The sequence below is a fragment of the Centruroides vittatus genome, unplaced genomic scaffold, assembly GCF_030686945.1.
Source record: "Centruroides vittatus isolate TY-2023 unplaced genomic scaffold, ASM3068694v2 contig_18, whole genome shotgun sequence".
Taxonomy (NCBI): domain Eukaryota; kingdom Metazoa; phylum Arthropoda; class Arachnida; order Scorpiones; family Buthidae; genus Centruroides; species Centruroides vittatus.
The window spans coordinates 6,639,136-6,657,161 of NW_027121101.1; the positions used below are offsets into that span (position 1 = coordinate 6,639,136).

Genomic DNA, 18,026 nt, shown 5'->3' on the forward strand with positions numbered 1-18,026 from the left:
GTCTTCTAATGACTTACATCAAATATCATCCTAATCAATGAATCCACACATTAATTACACAAAAACAGCCATTTCTGTAATCTCTCTTTCTGCATAAGGTGACCACTTTGAGTTTGTCTCTTTGGTGGTCACATTAGCAGGTTTTGCTGTATTTTGTATATTTACACCTGATATCATTGGCTGCGTTCAGCAGACTCAACAGTTGTAACTAAGAAAATCGGTAGTTGTTACGTAGCTACCTGGATCTGCTGAACGAGTAACATATACATTGGAACAAAAAGCCTCATTGGTCAGTTTCAGGTAGTAATAGGTAGCGTAAATGAAAGACTACCATATGTGACATCAAAACACCAAACATGTTCTGAAAGAGTGCTACTGTAGAGGGCATTTGGCAGAAAAATACTCAACAGCTCCGGAACTGTTGAGTTTGCTGAACGCAGCCATTGTATTGATGAGCAACATTATTTGGTATCATATGAAAAAAGAATTTTGGTAATTTATTAGAATAGGTTAGGTTAAGTTAGAACGTGCATCTGTTGACTGACGTCCCGCTAACCAGAAAGTATCCGTTATTTTAATGTACTTTTATGTAATCTATTTTGTTTGTTAAAAATACATAGCAAATAACTTTAAAAAGAGATTTTAGACTGGTTTTATATGAAAGATTTTTCAAGAAGAATTTTTATTTTACACATGATGATTTGTTTAAATAAAAAAATTGGGAAAATCCTCATATTACATAAAATTTATATGGTTAATGTTACCTATGGTTCCAAAATGGTGGCTCATCTCTGAGCTGACTTAACCTAACCTATTCTAATAATTTTGTTGGTAATAATTATGGTAATTTATTAGAATAGGTTAGTTTAGGTTAGAACGTGCTCCCCACTGTTTCCCTTCTTCTATTTGCTGGAATCAGAGACAAGCCGCCATTTTGGAACCATAGGTAACATTAACCAATTATATATAATCTATTTACCATCTATTTTACTTACCCATCAGTTTTTTCACCTTTTGCTAACTTTTCAGCACATGAAAAAGCACCTTTGTGTAACCAACAATAAGTATCTACCGCAACTGTACAACCACTAAAATTTTTAATATTAACTTCTTTTTTCGCTTTTTTTAGAAACGGCAATAATCCTTGTATACCCATTCTGTTGTCAATTTCCAAATTCCCGCGATTTCTCACTATCAATCAAACTTTCCCGGAATTTTCCCTGAACCGAACGTAAAATTCTTACTCAGCCTTACATATACCTTATTAAACCTTAATACTATTAATTTTAAATAATAATACGAAATACTGATATAAATTAATAAATTAAATACAAAATTAATCGACGAAGATAAAAATTTACTTCAATAATTTCCCTTTTTAAATTAATTTATAAAAATGTATTAATTTTACATTCCTAATAAAAAAATAATTTAATTTATAAAATAAACTTTCCATAATTCTAACTAAAAATATTTATTTAATTTATATTTCTACAATAATAAAAAATATTTCTCGTTTGTAAAGGGATATTTCTTGGACAACAGTATCGAAGTAGAAAACGACAGTAAAGCCATCTTTTGGTATCAGTTAGAACTATAATGGCGATTCGCCGTGTTAATATATTTGCATCGAATCGAATTCTATATAATATGAGTAAAAATAATTTTTAACTATTTTTAGTCTATAGCAGAATAGTAACGATATTGACGCAAACGTTATATATATAATAACCATTTTAAAAAATTAATATCATATAATACGATAAGTTTATGAGTGAGGTGTAGCATCACGTTAAAGGGACTTTAAATTGTTTAAAAATTAGCAAATGTTTACAATCTGATTCTATGGTATTCTCTGTAATTACGAATTTTAAACTATATCCATCGATATCTTCGTAATGTATAATCAGGGATTCAATAACGAGAATGGACAAAGTTCAGATTCAAGTTCAAATACATCCACTAGTTACGTGAAAATTGGTATTGATGGCACAGAACCATTTACGAATGATGATTCCAGTCGCAACGCAATGCATGTAAGTGGTTCGACGATTAAAGAACGATCAGAATATAATTTAGGTTTGAAAGATGTGGATGATTTTGCATTTGTACCATCTACAGATACCTCAGGTAAGGATTTTTTTCTTTGTGAAATTGAACAATTTTTATTCTGTAAATTTCACAAGCTTCAGATTATTTGAAAATTTGAAATTATAATGAGTCATACTGTTACTAATACAAACAATAGAAATGTTAATTATTCATTTGAAACATTTAAAAGTGTTATTATTCATTTCAATTTTTTAAAATATTAAAAAAAAATATATTAATAAATATATTTTTGAATAAAAATAACATATACAGGTATACGTAAATTCAGTTTACACGGTTGTTTATATCTTGACTGTCTAATTAAATAAATGCTTTAAAATTTATTACAGACGTATGTTCAGTTTAATTATTATTAACGACTGTTTATGAGACTGTTTTATGATGAAAAAAATTAATAAATAAGCAAAATTTTCAAATATTTTGTATCAACTGGATAGATTATAATAATAATAAAGAAAAAAAACCACACCTTTAAAAAATCCAGCAATGAAATTTAATAAATAAATAAAAATTGATTGAAAGTGTTGTTATTTATTAAATTTCATTGCTGGATTTTTTAAGTGTTTTTTTTTTATTAAAATTTTTAAAAGAGGATGAAAAAATAATGAAGGGAGGTCCAACTCGCAGCCCATTTAATATTTTTATGCGGCCCACTGCACCCTAAATTTTTTACGTACATTTTCATTTATTTTGGTAAAGTATATCCAAAAAATTATTCTCATTTCACTGGATACACTTTGATGTCATAATGACATAATTGATGCTAGAAAACTGTACTACCCCACATGCATAACATACTGTTGTGAACAATTCTTTTCATGCATGAAAAACATCAAAACTGCTGAAAGAAATAGGTTGAATAATTCCCATCTAACATTTTTAGAATTAAGACTAGTACCATAAAAGCAGATATTGACAATATTATACAAAAATCACATTGAATTTATTTTTATTTTGTGAGTATAATTTTTTTTTGCTGTAAATAATGCAGTTTTTTTCATAATTATATATATTTGTTATTAAAATTTAATATTCATATTTTGAACTTTTTAACAGCATATATTTATATAAAGTATTTTTGTGGCTTGCTGAATATATGAAAATTTCTTATTTGGCCCATTAGGAAAAAAGGTTGGACAACCCTGATCTATTGAATTAAGATTAATAAAGAATACTTTAAATGCATGAAAAATACAATAAAATTTGGACAATAGATTAAAAGAATCATTTTGCAAAGGACATAAAAATGATAAGAAGAAAATAAAATTGGTGACAGGTAGATTTGAAGAAAAAATTTGGAATAGTTTGGAAACAGAAGTACAGTACATTAGAAAAATTTACTAAATGAATAATATGAGTCACTATTGAGGAGGATAATGCAGAATTCAAAAGTAAATTTACTAAAAATAGCTTCTGAGATGGGAATGTTTTTTGGAAAGTTTTAAATTCAGAAACAATATAAAAAAGTGAAGAATAACTAGAAATAAACTATCAAAGTCTTAATAAGGTGACAAAATTACAAACCTTCATTCCTAAATTTTTAGGAGTTTTAAATTTTTGTGTAAGTATTAGCTATTGTTTATGACAATAATACTTTTATCAAAAATTAAAAACTTCTAAAAATATATATGTTATGGACTAAGTGATTAATATGGGCATTATTCGTGTTGCCTGGTCATTATGAATAATGACAAACAAAATTGGGCACTGTAATAAATTTCAAGAATTTTATCATAATTTTTTAGATTGACTGGTCACTATGAATACTGCTATCACTAGGTTGGGCAAAGCGATGATAATACCTTGAGGAGTGATCATCTGACTTACGCTAGCCAATCGGCACTCGCGGCTGATTTGTACGTGCAAATTGCATTTAGTATCAAATTTTAAAAATGTATGCAATCAGTAGTTAATCTTATGCAAGAGTTTAATTTTACTTTTGCCTCTTAAAATACCGTTTTCTTCTTTGAAAAAAGTAACGATCATGTAGCAATCATTGTGATATGAATAACCACTTCAACAATCGACTAAACAAGTTAATAGTATCAAAAGGTCGAAACAGTCAAATTTTTACGAAATCAACATATTTGACAATGATACAAAAAGTGAAAGTGTAAAAAATCAAAATGATTTTGAAGTTATCGGAAGAATATGCATTTACGTAGATATGATGTTGTATCTATCAGAGAAATAAGAAAATTAATTGTGCCTGATTAAATATTACATTCACACTGAAGAAATATTTCAGACATTGCCCAATGCCCACATTGCTATTGGCCATAGTGGGAGAAACCATATGGAAAAAGAATTAAGTACGATAAACTGCACTGGAGAATACTGGGATGTGTAAAATACTGCACTCTTAGAACCTATAAAAGGTTCTAAGAGTGCAGTAATTAAGTACGAAATATAAAAATATTACAAGGGAGATCATAATTCACTTGAATTTATGTGAAATCTGTCAGAAAAAACAGAATGTTTCTTTCACATGAAAAAGACCTAACCATGCTGATTTCCAAAAAGCAGGATGTTATTAGTACTACAGAGTTGGTGACAAATAAAAAAACAGTTTATTCAAAAATAGAAGAAAAAATAAGTGTGTCTAAAACAAGGGAAATGGCATTGTCTAATCTTAAAAAAGCAAGCAGGAAAAAATTATTGATACATTGAATTCCAAATACCCAACAGCTAATGTTGGTGGCATAGTAAACATTCGTGTACCAGATGTATATGGAGTCTGCAGTGATAGAAAAAATATTTTAGCTGTCGTTGTTGTGGTTGAAGATAAAAACCTTTACAAACTGGGTACCAAACATGGCATATTAAATCTATTATATTCCAGAAACCAATTTACTGTTTGTAAAGAAAACTTCATTTTTGCTGGAGATGTACCGAGTGTAGAAATTTTGCTTAGAGACTGTGCAAGAATGTCATCATTTTCTGGAGATCAAGGATATATTTGATGCTGCTGAAAATTGGTTGCAAATCTAATAGATACAAATGCTATAAAGAAAAATATATGTAATTCCAAATGTCATCAAAATCTTAATTGCTTGAATAAATAAATTTTAAAAATATTCAATTTTTAATATGATTCATACCAAAAACTGACATTTCAGAAGTTTCTTTTAAGTTGATTTTTTGATTGAAGTATAAATTTCTTAGTAATACTTTGTCATGACATTAGTTTAATTGATACTGTTAATAATACTTACTTTTAAAAGATCACATACTGTTTTTAAAATATGTTGAAATAATTCACAAAAAATAATTCTTAATGAAAAAAGTGGCAATGTAGTGTTTTTCAATAATATTAATTTTAAAACTTATCTTTGATTGCAATTTTATTCTTTTTGTTATTGGGTTTGTTTATAAACAAAAATTTGAATAGATTGTGAATTTTCATTTATTATTCTAAGCTGCAAAAAATGAAACAAAAAACTACTACTATGACAATTTACACATACACAACATGAATCTTCATTGCATACATGATTACAATTATTACATTGTTTTTTTTTTAAGGAGATAGATTGTAATGTTTTTGTTTGGTATTTCTATAGAAGTGTTATCAATTTCTGGGTTATTCTTCTAAATTAGTTGTTATTACTGCTGCTTTGTTCACCATTGTTTTTTCATTTTCCAATATGAAATCCTACTAGTGCTTCTGCATCTTCTTGTTAAAAAAATCCTTTACAGTATGTGAGGTTAAGTGGGTTCTGTATGGTAATGTGACAATCATTCGCCATGTTTTTCCGTTATCAGACAATGCCCTTTGTTTTTTGCTTTCCCGTGTTCCATTGTCCATTAGACCTGGAAGGGACTATGAAACAGCAAGGGGGAGGCAGGAGTGTATAAAAGGGTGATAAGGTCGACTGAAAAGGACTTTTGGATGGACGACCTCGAAGTGAGCTGGACGGACATCGAGGTAAGCAGTGAGAAAAGGTGATCGATGATCAAGCTGGAAGGTCAACAAATGGTGGGAAGAGAGCTTCTAGACAGTTTCGCCTATGTATAAAATTGTATACTATATATATGCATAATTCATGTGTAACTTACGTGTGTCAGGAGAAATTAATTGTCGCGAAAACCAAGAAGTTATTGTAGTACTTATTGAGCCAGATGTTAACTTATTTTCCTGTTGAGAAAATAAATCTTACAGTAAATACCACATAGTGTGTACACTTGTGTTTTTTTTTTCTTTTTTGTGTGTTTTTAGGCCTACTGCACTGACGATTAGAATATAATCAATATTGAATCAGACCAATTAATAGATGTATCGATTATAGAATACAGAATTATCGATTAATCAAAAAATCGATTATTAGAAGAAAAATTACCATCATTATATCTATGAACATATCGAATTTCATGTGAACACAAGTAGCATGTCTTCATAAATTTCTAATGTTTTTGCTTCATATTAATGATTTTTCTATTAGATAAATCATAGCATTTCTGTATTATTATGTTTAATATATTTCATATGTAATAATATAATTTATAAAATATAGAGTCATGTGTTTAATATAAATCTTATATTTTATATTATTTATAAGTAAACTTTTCTACAACATTAGAGAATGTATAAATATAAAAATGCTAATATACTCTGCTGGCCATTGAAAATGCAACACCCTGAAGGAAGCGTCCAAATCAAGTAAAATTTGCACCATGCATTTGCAGCAATGAGATATGCAAATGATTAGCATTTCAGTGCAGATGCACATCACGGGTTCCTGTTGTGCCACCTGCAAGCGCTATATAAAGGGAGAATAGAAGGCCATTTTCAAGTACTGGAATTGTTTTTTTGTGCATTTTTTTGGCGTAAGCAGCTTCAGTATGCCACACAGAAGAAAATGAGCACCTTTCGAGCACATTTCTGAGTTTGACTGAGGAAGAATAGTTGCCTATGGGGATTGCGGATTATCCTTCAGAAAAATTGCCGATTGTGTCGGATGTAACCAAGCAACTGTGTTGCAGATCTGTAACCGCTGGATGCAGGAGGGAACGACGGACCGACAGGGACCGATTGCACCCACCTCATTGCACCACTGCACGTGATGACAGGCATATCATGCGCATGGCAGTGATGGATCGCTGTTCCACATCACGAACTATATCACAACAAATTTGGTCTGTTGTGCAACAATCAGTGTCCACGCGTACCATTTGACGTCATTTGCAGCAGAGTGGAATGTCTGCAAGGAGTCCATTGCTGTGTTTACTGTTGAGTCAAAACCACAGGCATTTGTGCCGGCAATGGTGCAATGAACGACAGACATGGACAACCAAATGGAACGACATTGTTTTTACTGACGAATCCCGCTTCTGTCTGCAACACCACGATGGTCGGATTAGAGTCTGGAGACACCATGGTGAGAGACTGCTGAACTGTTGCCTTATGCATTGCCATACTGGTCCTGGACCTGGTATTATGATTTGGGGTGGTATTGGATTCCACTCCTGCACCCCCTAGTACACATTGCCAGTACACTGACCAGCCAGCGCTATATCTCTGAGATGTTGGAGCCTGTTGTCCTCCCATACCTTTAGAGCTTGCCAACGGCCACATTCCAACAGGATAATGCGTGACCACATGTGGCACACATTGCTCAAGACTTCTTCTTCGCCCATCAGATTGCATTGCTGCCTTGGCCTCCTTGTTCTCCCAATCTCTCGCTTATAGAAAACATCTGGTCGATGATTGCAGAACGACTGGCCCGGGATACACCACCCGCTGCTACACCAGATCAACTTTGGCAATATGTGGAAGCAGCATGGAATGCTATACTCCAATAACATATCTAAAGCCTCTTTGACTCAATGCCAAGGCGTGTAGCAGCGGTTATAGCCAGCAATGGCGGCAACACTCCATACTGATTCCATCATCTTCCTCACTTCACAAGAGACTGTATTTTCAATCATTTGATCTTTGTACGTGTTATCTCCCAAATAAATTTGGTTGTGATATCTCTGGTCCTTCTTGGTGTTGCATTTTGGATGGCCAGCAGTGTATCAAAACTTATGCTTACAATGTACTTACATCCAACTTAAATATTTATTTAAATAAATTCAGATATTATTGTCATTGCAAAAAAAATGCAAAATTGATATTTTAAAATTAAATGTTGGTTGATGAGATAAGGTGTGATATTGTACACAAAGAATTGTTATAGAGAAATTCAAAAACTTTTAAAAAAGACAAAATATTGTAAATTTATCTACAAAACTTTACAGTCGTTAAGATTTGAATTTATTTTAAAATTATATTCTTGTTTGGTTATTTTTTTAGGTTATAATAATCATTTTTATTATATTCTGAATAAATGATGACGATATAAAGCTTACTGCAAAATAAAATATTGTATTAAAACATTTTTTTTATAATTGTTATCAGTTATTTAGGAAAGTAAAAAATATTAAATATGCAAAAACATGTAAAACATTTTGATAAATATATATGTTGTATATAATTTAATTTTTAATATTTACATTTACTTTAAGTATATTCATAACTTTATATATTATTCTGTGCATACTTATGCATATTATTCTGTCCTTGTAATCCAAAGAAATGATTCTTGGTAGATGACCTTATAGCAGTGGTTAGAAAATTTACAATTTATTTTAAAAGGTTTTTAATCATATGCATTTTGGATTGGTTTATGTTTCCAACCCCTCTTCAGTGCTGTTAAAAATACAAATCATAGTAAGGTTTACGACATTATTAAATATCACGTAAAAGGGGGAATACAATAACATAAAACTTACATATTATATGATGGTACATCTTAAAATTATGTTTCTATATTTTTATATCACATAGGTGTATAACCATTCTCTATAATACAAAAATATATAAATTATTGCAGTTTAATACAATTTGACAAAATATATACAGTTATTCATTTTAGATTTTCTATGAAAACATATTTGCAGTAAATATGTATTACAGTAGAGTGTCGTTAATCCGAACCCCAGTAATCTGAATTTCCGGTTATTCAAACGATTTTCAGTCGGACTGTGTCATGCTGAATCAAACGTTTTTGATACTAGATTTACTTCTAAAGTATAATTTTGTTTTTATATTCATGTTTTTATATTCTTCAATATATTTATTTTGTTTGTACAAAATAAAGAAATAATTTTTAACGATACAATAGCCTTGATTATTATTATAAAAATTTTTGTTAGGCTTAAAATTGACGAAAATTCAACACGAAGCAACACGCAACGGAGAAAAATTTGAACATCGGACAGGTTAATATTTTTTTGTACATAATCGGTTATCTGAACAAATCACTAATCCGAACAACCTCAGTCCCCAATTGATTCGGATTAACGACTCTCTACTGTATTTCCAATAAGAGTAAAACAGAGTAAAAAACCGACATCAGGTATTTATCCGGTTTTAACAGAGTAACAGTATACCGACAAGTAATGTTATCCAATTCATTCCTAACATTCTGTACAACGGGGTGTGCTTTAAACAATGTTTAACGCATGGAGGCACTCTATTAATTTATACTATTGGGGATCAATTGACATGCCTTCTGAAATAGGATTCTCTTTAGGGTGTTTTTTAATTTCTATATGTTCTTTAAATTTCAGCATTTTTAATGCTATAACTAGAATAATCTATGTCTATTAATTGTTGTTTGATATATTGTTCTAAATTGTAAAGAACAGAATATTTGAAATCTACTAAAGGTCTGAATTTTTCTTCTTTGTTCAATTTAGAACAATATATCAAACAACAATTAATAGACATAGATTATTCTAGTTATAGCATTAAAAATGCTGATGAAGTTAGAAATAGAATACAGAAAATACAGAAAGAAAACACTGATAAATTAATAAGTCTTGATGTAAAAAAAATATGTACCCAAATATAAAATGGAAATTAATAGAGGAAAGCCTAATTATGCTAAATGTGGATAAAACTTTAATTAATCTAATAAAATTTGCATACACAAAAAACTATTTTAAAGTTAATGAAGACTTCTATGGACAGGTAGATGGCATCAGTATGGGATCAAAGCTGGGCCCAAAATTAGCAGAATTAGTTATGAGAAACATAGATGAAAAAATGAATAATATCCCAGGTATAAAACTAGTAATGAGGTATGCAGATGATTACTTGCTAATATACAATAATAAAATAACAAATGATAATATTATTCTTAATATTGCTAACAAAATTAACGAAAATATTTAATTTGATATAGAAAAAGAAAACAAGAATAAAATAAATTACCTAGATATAACAATAATGAATACACTTAATAAATTTTCTTTTATAATATACAAAAAACCCTGTAATGTTAATAAAACTATCAACTACTATTCATATGTTCTGGAAAATATAAAAAACGACTATTTATATCATGGAGTTAAAAAACATTTATACAAGAATATCAGATAATAAATGGCAAAAAATTAAAGTAAGGGAGTTATAAACTAAATTTTTACTTAATGACTATCCTAAATCGAAATTAAATGCATGGCAAAAACAATACTGGAAAAACAGATATAATACGAAATACAAATCAGACAAAAAATATAAAACCTTTCCATATATAAAAAACATTTTTGAGAGCTGTAATAAGATCCTAAAAAAAGATGACATCAGTTTGGCACCATCTTTGACCAACAAAATATCGCATACTATACATAATAGCATTAATAAACAACACAACAATAAAATAAACATTCTTAAAAATGTAGGAACAGTTTACAGACTAGAATGCAAGTGTCATAACCCAAAAACTTACATTGGCGAAACAGGCCGGTTATTAGAAACAAGAATTAAAGAACATGAAGCTGCTATTCGCCTAAAACATAACACTTCACAGCGTGAAGTCCAACCATTGTTACAGTTAACATAACACTTCCCCTTGGTACAATCACACAATGGAAAATAATTGTCAAATTAATAAAACCAATATCAAAGTTTTACATTCAGAAAAGGACCCATATGAAAGGAAATTTAAAGAACATATAGAAAGTAAAAAACACCCTAAAAAGAATCTAATTAATATTTCAGAAGGCATGTCAATTGATCCCCAATGGTATAAATGAATAGAGAGTGCCTCCATGCATTAAACATTGTTTAAAGCACACCCCGTTGTACAGAATGTTAGGAATGAATTGGATAACATTACTTGTCGGTATACTGTTACTCTGTTAAGATCGGATAAATACCTGATGTCGGTTTTTTACTCTGTTTTACTCTTATTGGAAATAATACATATTTACTGCAAATATAAGTTTTCATAGAAAATCTAAAATGAATAACTGTATATAGTTTGTCAAATTGTATTAAACTGCAATAATTTATATATTTTTGTATTATAGAGAATGGTTATACACCTATGTGATATAAAAATATAGAAACATAATTTTAAGATGTACCATCATATAATATGTAAGTTTTATGTTATTGTATTCCCCCTTTTTACGTGATATTTAATAATGTTGTGAACCTTACTACAATTTGTATTTTTAACAGCACTAAAGAGGGGTTGGAAACATAAACCAATCCAAAATGCATATGATTAAAAACGTTTTAAAATAAATAGTAAATTTTCTAACCATTGCTATAAGGTCATCTACCAAGAATCATTTCTTTGGATTACAAGGACAGTACATACAGAATTCGAATATACAGCAACCATACTTACTACGTTCATATGTTATGTTTTTTCTCTCTCTGAATTTGATGATCTGAAGAAATTCAAAAAATATTTAATAGTAGAGAAATTTGAAATTTATTTAATAGAATTAATGTTTTCAAAGTCTTGTAACTTAATCTTCATATTTCAACATTTTTGGAATTTGAATTAGAGCAACCTGACTTGAAACAACAATTAAATATAATTTAAGATGATGCTTTTAAATAGTTTAAAATTTTGCTTTTTATTTTAAAACATATAAATTGTCAATGACTTTTACTTTAATGACTCACAAGTAATAACTTTTTAACTTTAAAGGTAATTTAATTTGCAGCAAAATCATAATTGATAATACTTTAGAGCAAGTTAATAATTTTCTTTATCTAGGATGCAATATTTCTTATGAAAGTGAGAATGACATAAATAATAAGCTCACAAAATTTCTACAAATATTAGGAATAATAAATAATACTCTAAAACCACACCTTGTACAAAAACAACCCAGACTGAAATTATATAAAACTCTGGCTGTTCCGACTCTCCTGTACGGTAGTGAAATCTGGGTTCTAAAGAAGAAAGGTATCAAAAGATTACAGGCAGCTGAAATGAGGTTTATGCACCGAACTGCTGGATATATGCTCCTGGATCATCGTTGAAATGAGGATATTTTGGAGGAACTCCACAAGAGTCCATTAATTGAAAAACTCTTCACATATAGAGAAAAATGGCCTCAACATGTATCTCAAATGTTGCCGGGTAGGATACCTCATGCAGTTTTACAGTATCAACCACGAGGACGACGATGACCTGGATGTCCACAAAAATGACTCCTAGATCCTGTCTAGCTGAGATCGAAATGGGTCAACATGGCCTAAATTTGTGAATGGTGTATGATGATGAACTTTAAAGAACTTTTAATTGTTGTAATTTAAGATCACTCAAATAAAATACGAAACCAAGAATCTAAAAAAAATCCTTATTTAAATTTTCTTTTATTAGTATGTAAGAATATTATTTATAGGAATGCACTGAATAGGGGTTTTGAACAATTACTAAATAATCATTTGGATGTTATTGTTGCCAAATATCGAGTATTCCTGTTTTTCTGACTACTGAATACCAAATATTTAGCCTAATAACAGCTGTTTTTGTTTAGAACTGAAACAGAAGGCTTAGACTCTCAGCATTAGAATAATGTGACCAGTTGGCCTGCTTTTGGCGAGACAGTCCCAGTTTTTAACAATTTGTCTCGCATCCTGCAGAATTTTAAAAAAGTCTTGAGTTTTGAAAAAATTAAGTTTTTGTCAATTATGTGTCATAAACTTATGTCTTATGTTTAAGATTTGTAAACATCGTTTTGTATCACATGTATTAGTACCAAGGTGTGCATGAGCATCAGAAATAAAGAATGCTGCGCTGACGAAACCTTTGTGTTCGTGGCAATGACCAACAGAAAATGGTTTGGGGCCTGCAGCTGCTGTAACAGAGCAGCATGTGTTCACAGGCTGTCCAAACAAGCAAACATTTTGTTTGTTGCATGTTACGTGGCGCAGAGCTCTTGTCTGTCACTGCCTTAGAAAGCTAGCGACTAGCAAGAGAAAGCACGCCGGTTGCATCATTCTATTGCTAGTGGTTGGGCTGGGGTTCATTTTGGTTTCAACAGTATTATATAATAAAAAATTATAATAATAAAGTGGCACTCAAGGCAAATTCAGAGGAAAAGTAATACAAGTTAGTATTATTATTTAGAAAGAAATACGGAAGGATTAAAATAATTGTTAAAATATAGTTAACCATTTGTAATAGTATAAGTCAGAAGAACAAGGCACAGTAAATCATGCAGATTTCATGAATCACGTCAAAAAGTTCTATAGTAACGGCTTAGGTTATTTAGAAGAGTGGAAGGTACAGTACATTACAATGATATTGAATATTTTTATTGGGTTATATTAAAACAAGAACTTAATTGGAAAGCTGTGCAAAAATCATTCGATCACATTAGTCAACATTTTCCAGATAGTAATATTTCTGAAAATGATCTTTTTAATGAAGTATCATTATTAAAAAAATATATTGATAAGGAACAGGTTAAATCTTGGGCATCATCAAAAATCTCAGAGAGAACAAATGGTTAGAAATATTTCATCATTTTGAAACAAACTATGTTCCATACAATAATGCATAAAAAATTATGGAATACGCACTGTCCTTACCATGAACTAATGCCACAATTAAATGCGTTTTTTTCCTACTATAAATAAAGTGTGGACATCTGATAAATCACAATTAAGTATTGACACTTTGAAACCCATATTATGTGTGAAATATAATTTAACAAATTCTTGCAAAAAATTTCATAATATTTTAAATGACAGCAATCTACTAAAAAAAATTTACTCAACTGAGAAATATGCAAAAGAATAAAGAGTTTTTAAAGATTTATAATAGTATATATATTTATTATATTTGTAAATTTTATGTATGTTGAAATTTAAAAAATATAATACAATACAATTTTTGCATTCTTTGATAATAAAATTTTGTTGCTCTAGTACAGTGATTCCCAAACTTTTTCGATCCACTGCCCCCTTTGTTCCATAAAGTTATACCCAACATCCCCTAACCCATTTTCTCTTGTATGAGAAAGGATTGGGAATATTCGTAGGAAAACTTTTCTATGAATCTCACACTTTGTGCCCTTACTGTACATTGTTCTCAACATCTGGAAACCATTAAATGCAATGTTTCCTCTTATCCATTTAACAGAGGAAAGGGAACGGCTGTCAGTGACCCCGTCTTTGGTCACCGTTCAGTACCCTGCCTCCAGTGCGCCCCTAGATTTACTCACCGCCCACTGGGAGCGGTAGCGCCCACTTTGAGAACCACTGCTTTAGTACATTTTTTTTCAACAAGACTACTACTCCCCCCTTCAATTTTGTCCCACTTCAACCATGTTAAAATCTGGTCACCTTACATTAGAATAAAGTAAAGAGCAGCATTTTCTATTTAATAATAAAGATTGTATACATTTTTAACATAAAAAAATTATTATTATGTAATGAAAAGTAAAAAATTAAATCTTGTCATTGAGACCTGTCATTTTTTAGCAGCTCCACAAAATGTAGTGTTTAGTGAATGTACAGTATGTTCAGCAAAGCTGGAAGTATTTACAACACCAAGAAAATTTGCTTACTTCCTGTGAATGCGGAAGCATTAATTACAACTTATCACACTTGAATTGTGATTATTTAGTAATTTATTGATTATTTATTAAAGTTATGTTTGTTTTGGGAAGGAATAAATAATAATAATTTTAAATATCTGAGATTTTAAATATGGTGTTAGAAGGATGATTGTGAAGACCATGTGTTTCTTCTACATGTAAATTTTAAATGAATTTATTATGTATGTTTATTTTTAATAATTTGCTATACAGTGATGTTCAAAATGATTTTGGATATTATATAGGAGATGCTTACAGATCAATCAAAACAGAACTTAAGAACACTAGTATGATTAAATTAAAAACAGGAAAACTGTAATACTTTTAAAAGAAATTATTAAAGACATCAATGTTAAATGGAATGATGCTTAGTGACTGCTTATGGAAATAAAATCAATGAGAAATATTTTTTAGATTCTTAGTTTTGGGCCTTATTAGAATAATCTCAAATTGAAGCAACTTTTAAAGTTGGAAAATCATTGATTATAATTATGAAAGTTAATTGACAATTTACATATTTTTGAATAAAAAGCTAAATTTGAAACTGTTTCAAAGCATCTTTGTAAATTATATTTAAACTGATGATGATTGAATTTGGAGCTTAAATGCTCCAAATTCAAAATATTGCTTTACTTTTAATTGCCAAAATTTTGATGACAACTGAAGATGAGGTTACAAGACAAAACTTTAATTCCATTAGTAAAAATTTTATGATTTAATGCTTTTTACTTTGAATTGAATTAACAGTCTTTTACAGTGGTTTATAGCATTATCTAAATAATTCTAACAGGAAAAATTTAGTATTAATAATATATTTTATATCTGAATTTATTTATTTATTTATTTAATTTGTGGAATTTTATAAGGTATAAATTCATTTTAATTTTATAGATTTTAAAAGTCTCTCTGGGTCAATGGATTCTTGGTCTTCATCAATCTCAAATAAAAGTCATAAAGTCTGGTCCTTTCCAGGAGCTTCATTTTTACAACAGAGAGGTTTTGGTTGGATGATGGAGATTGATGAAAGTGATGATGAAGATAAACAGCCAATATTGTAAGTGAATTTTAAATTAATTCCTTTATTTTGATTTTTATTCTTTATTAAATATCATGAGTCAATATACAAGAAATTTTTTTAGAAGATTTTGATAATTAAATAGTTATGATTTAATCATTTCTCAATTTATTTATAAATGAAAATATAAATATTATGGAGATATAATTTTGCATTTTCTAAAGAGAAGAAAGAAAAAAAAATTTGCTATTTTTAAAATGTGCAAAATGGTGCTAAATAACCAGGAAAAGTGTTATCACAAATAAAAATCATCTTTGCAATTTTAGCAATGTATTTATTAAAACTAAGAACATTTTCAATTAGTTTGACTGACCTTCTTCAGTTAACAGCAACATCGAATAAAAGAATGCAGTTTAAAAATAGAATGTAACAGTGGCGTGCCGTCATTGGAAGCGATGGAAGCAGTGCTTCCATCGCTTCCAATGATCTTCCCTTGTATATTATAAAATATAAATTTTCATATTTTGACGTACTTTGAATTAATTAAAATTAATATTTTATTATAACTGCATTATGTATCTTTTACAAATGTCTATACTACATGTGAAAAAAACGATAAGTGAATGCTATTGTATATTCGAATAATTCAGTGGCAGAAGGAATGTCGAAACCGGGTCAGTTTCCAATCAGCCAGATTATACAGGCATTGGCACGTGCAGTTTACAGAGCACCAACCTCACCCGGTTTAGCTGGTAAAAGCAACACACGCATAAAGCATCCAATTTTATATCCTGGACCGGTTGTGAGCTGTTAGCCGCCTGCTTGTCAGCTTTCAAGCAGCCAGATTATAGGCATTGGTGCATGCGCTTTACAGAGTACCAACGTCACGGTTTAGCTGGTAGAAGCAACACACGCATAGAGCATCCAATTTTATATCCCAGACCAGTTCTGGGCTGTTAGCCGCCTGCCTGCTAGATATTCGGCCGATTATGTGAATCATGAGTACACTAGATCAACGGCGGGCAACCCCCGGCCCGCAGGCCAGCTACGGCTCATGAACAGTTTCTATTCGGCCTGCGAGATCATTAATAGATTATTAAATTGGAAAAATAACTAATTAATAGTTATTTTTCCAATTCTTTGTAATTTTTCGAAAATGATAAGAGAAATAAATGTAGTAATTAACTTTTTATTTATTTATTTCATATTTGCAGACTAAAAAAATTACAAGTCACAAGAAGGCGTCAATTGACTACTACGGCCCACGGAAAAAACGTAAAATTTATTCTGGCCCATGTTATAAAAAAGGTTGCCCACCCTAGACTAGATTTATAACTTAACCCAACCGATAGGAGTTTACTGGCATGTTTTTATGATAGTTCTGTATAGTTGACAGGAGTTTAAAAAAAATCCATTAAAATATTTGATATATTTATTCTGCATTTATTCTGCTCTCCCATCTTATATTACTTACGGATTTAAATGTTAAACAGGTGATATTACGATTATAGTATGTCCCATCTGTAAGGGAATGCAGAAAAAACGTGTACAATTCTTGTATAATGTTAAAAAAATTAACTGTTACTTTGGCAGCATCATTTACAATCAAATTTAATGAATGAGACGTGCAAGATACAAAAAAAGCTCTAGAATTTATTTTCCTTAAATTTACGATTTATATATCCGTTGTCATAAAAATTTGTCTTTCCAATGTTTTCCCAAGACTACAGATATTCAAGTACAAAGTAACTGGTTTTGACTTATTTCTACTTAAGAAGTAGTTAAATAATTAAGAGATTAGGGAATGGGGACATAAATAAAACCCTGCTGAAAGAGCCAGAATTTTACTTAAACAAAAGCTTAACAGAACCAATCACTAGCTCAGTACAGTGGGGAACTGATTTCCGTGTACACCTGGTATTAAAACGAATTAGTTAGAAAACAAATGACTATTAAGTTTAACATATTTAGATTTTTACAGCTATGGTGAGAAACGTTT

General features: G+C 30.0%; 2 protein-coding genes across 3 annotated transcripts in view; one reads left to right on the forward strand and one right to left on the reverse strand.

Annotated features, from left to right (window-relative positions):
- Positions 1-1,212, reverse strand: part of tos (Exonuclease tos) — an 81,470-nt gene extending 80,258 nt beyond the window's left edge. For both annotated transcript variants that reach the window (XM_067263906.1, XM_067263907.1), the window contains exon 1: positions 996-1,212. In XM_067263906.1, the coding sequence (XP_067120007.1) occupies positions 996-1,156 (161 nt within the window). In that variant the 5' untranslated portion in view covers positions 1,157-1,212. The remainder of the gene's footprint in view (positions 1-995) is intronic.
- Positions 1,213-1,573: 361 nt separating this feature from the next.
- Positions 1,574-18,026, forward strand: part of LOC136969640 (protein YIPF4-like) — a 58,447-nt gene continuing 41,994 nt past the window's right edge. Inside the window, exons 1-2 of the mRNA XM_067263908.1 lie at positions 1,574-2,130; positions 15,904-16,066. Of these exons, the coding sequence (XP_067120009.1) occupies positions 1,899-2,130; positions 15,904-16,066 (395 nt within the window). The 5' untranslated portion in view covers positions 1,574-1,898. The remainder of the gene's footprint in view (positions 2,131-15,903; positions 16,067-18,026) is intronic.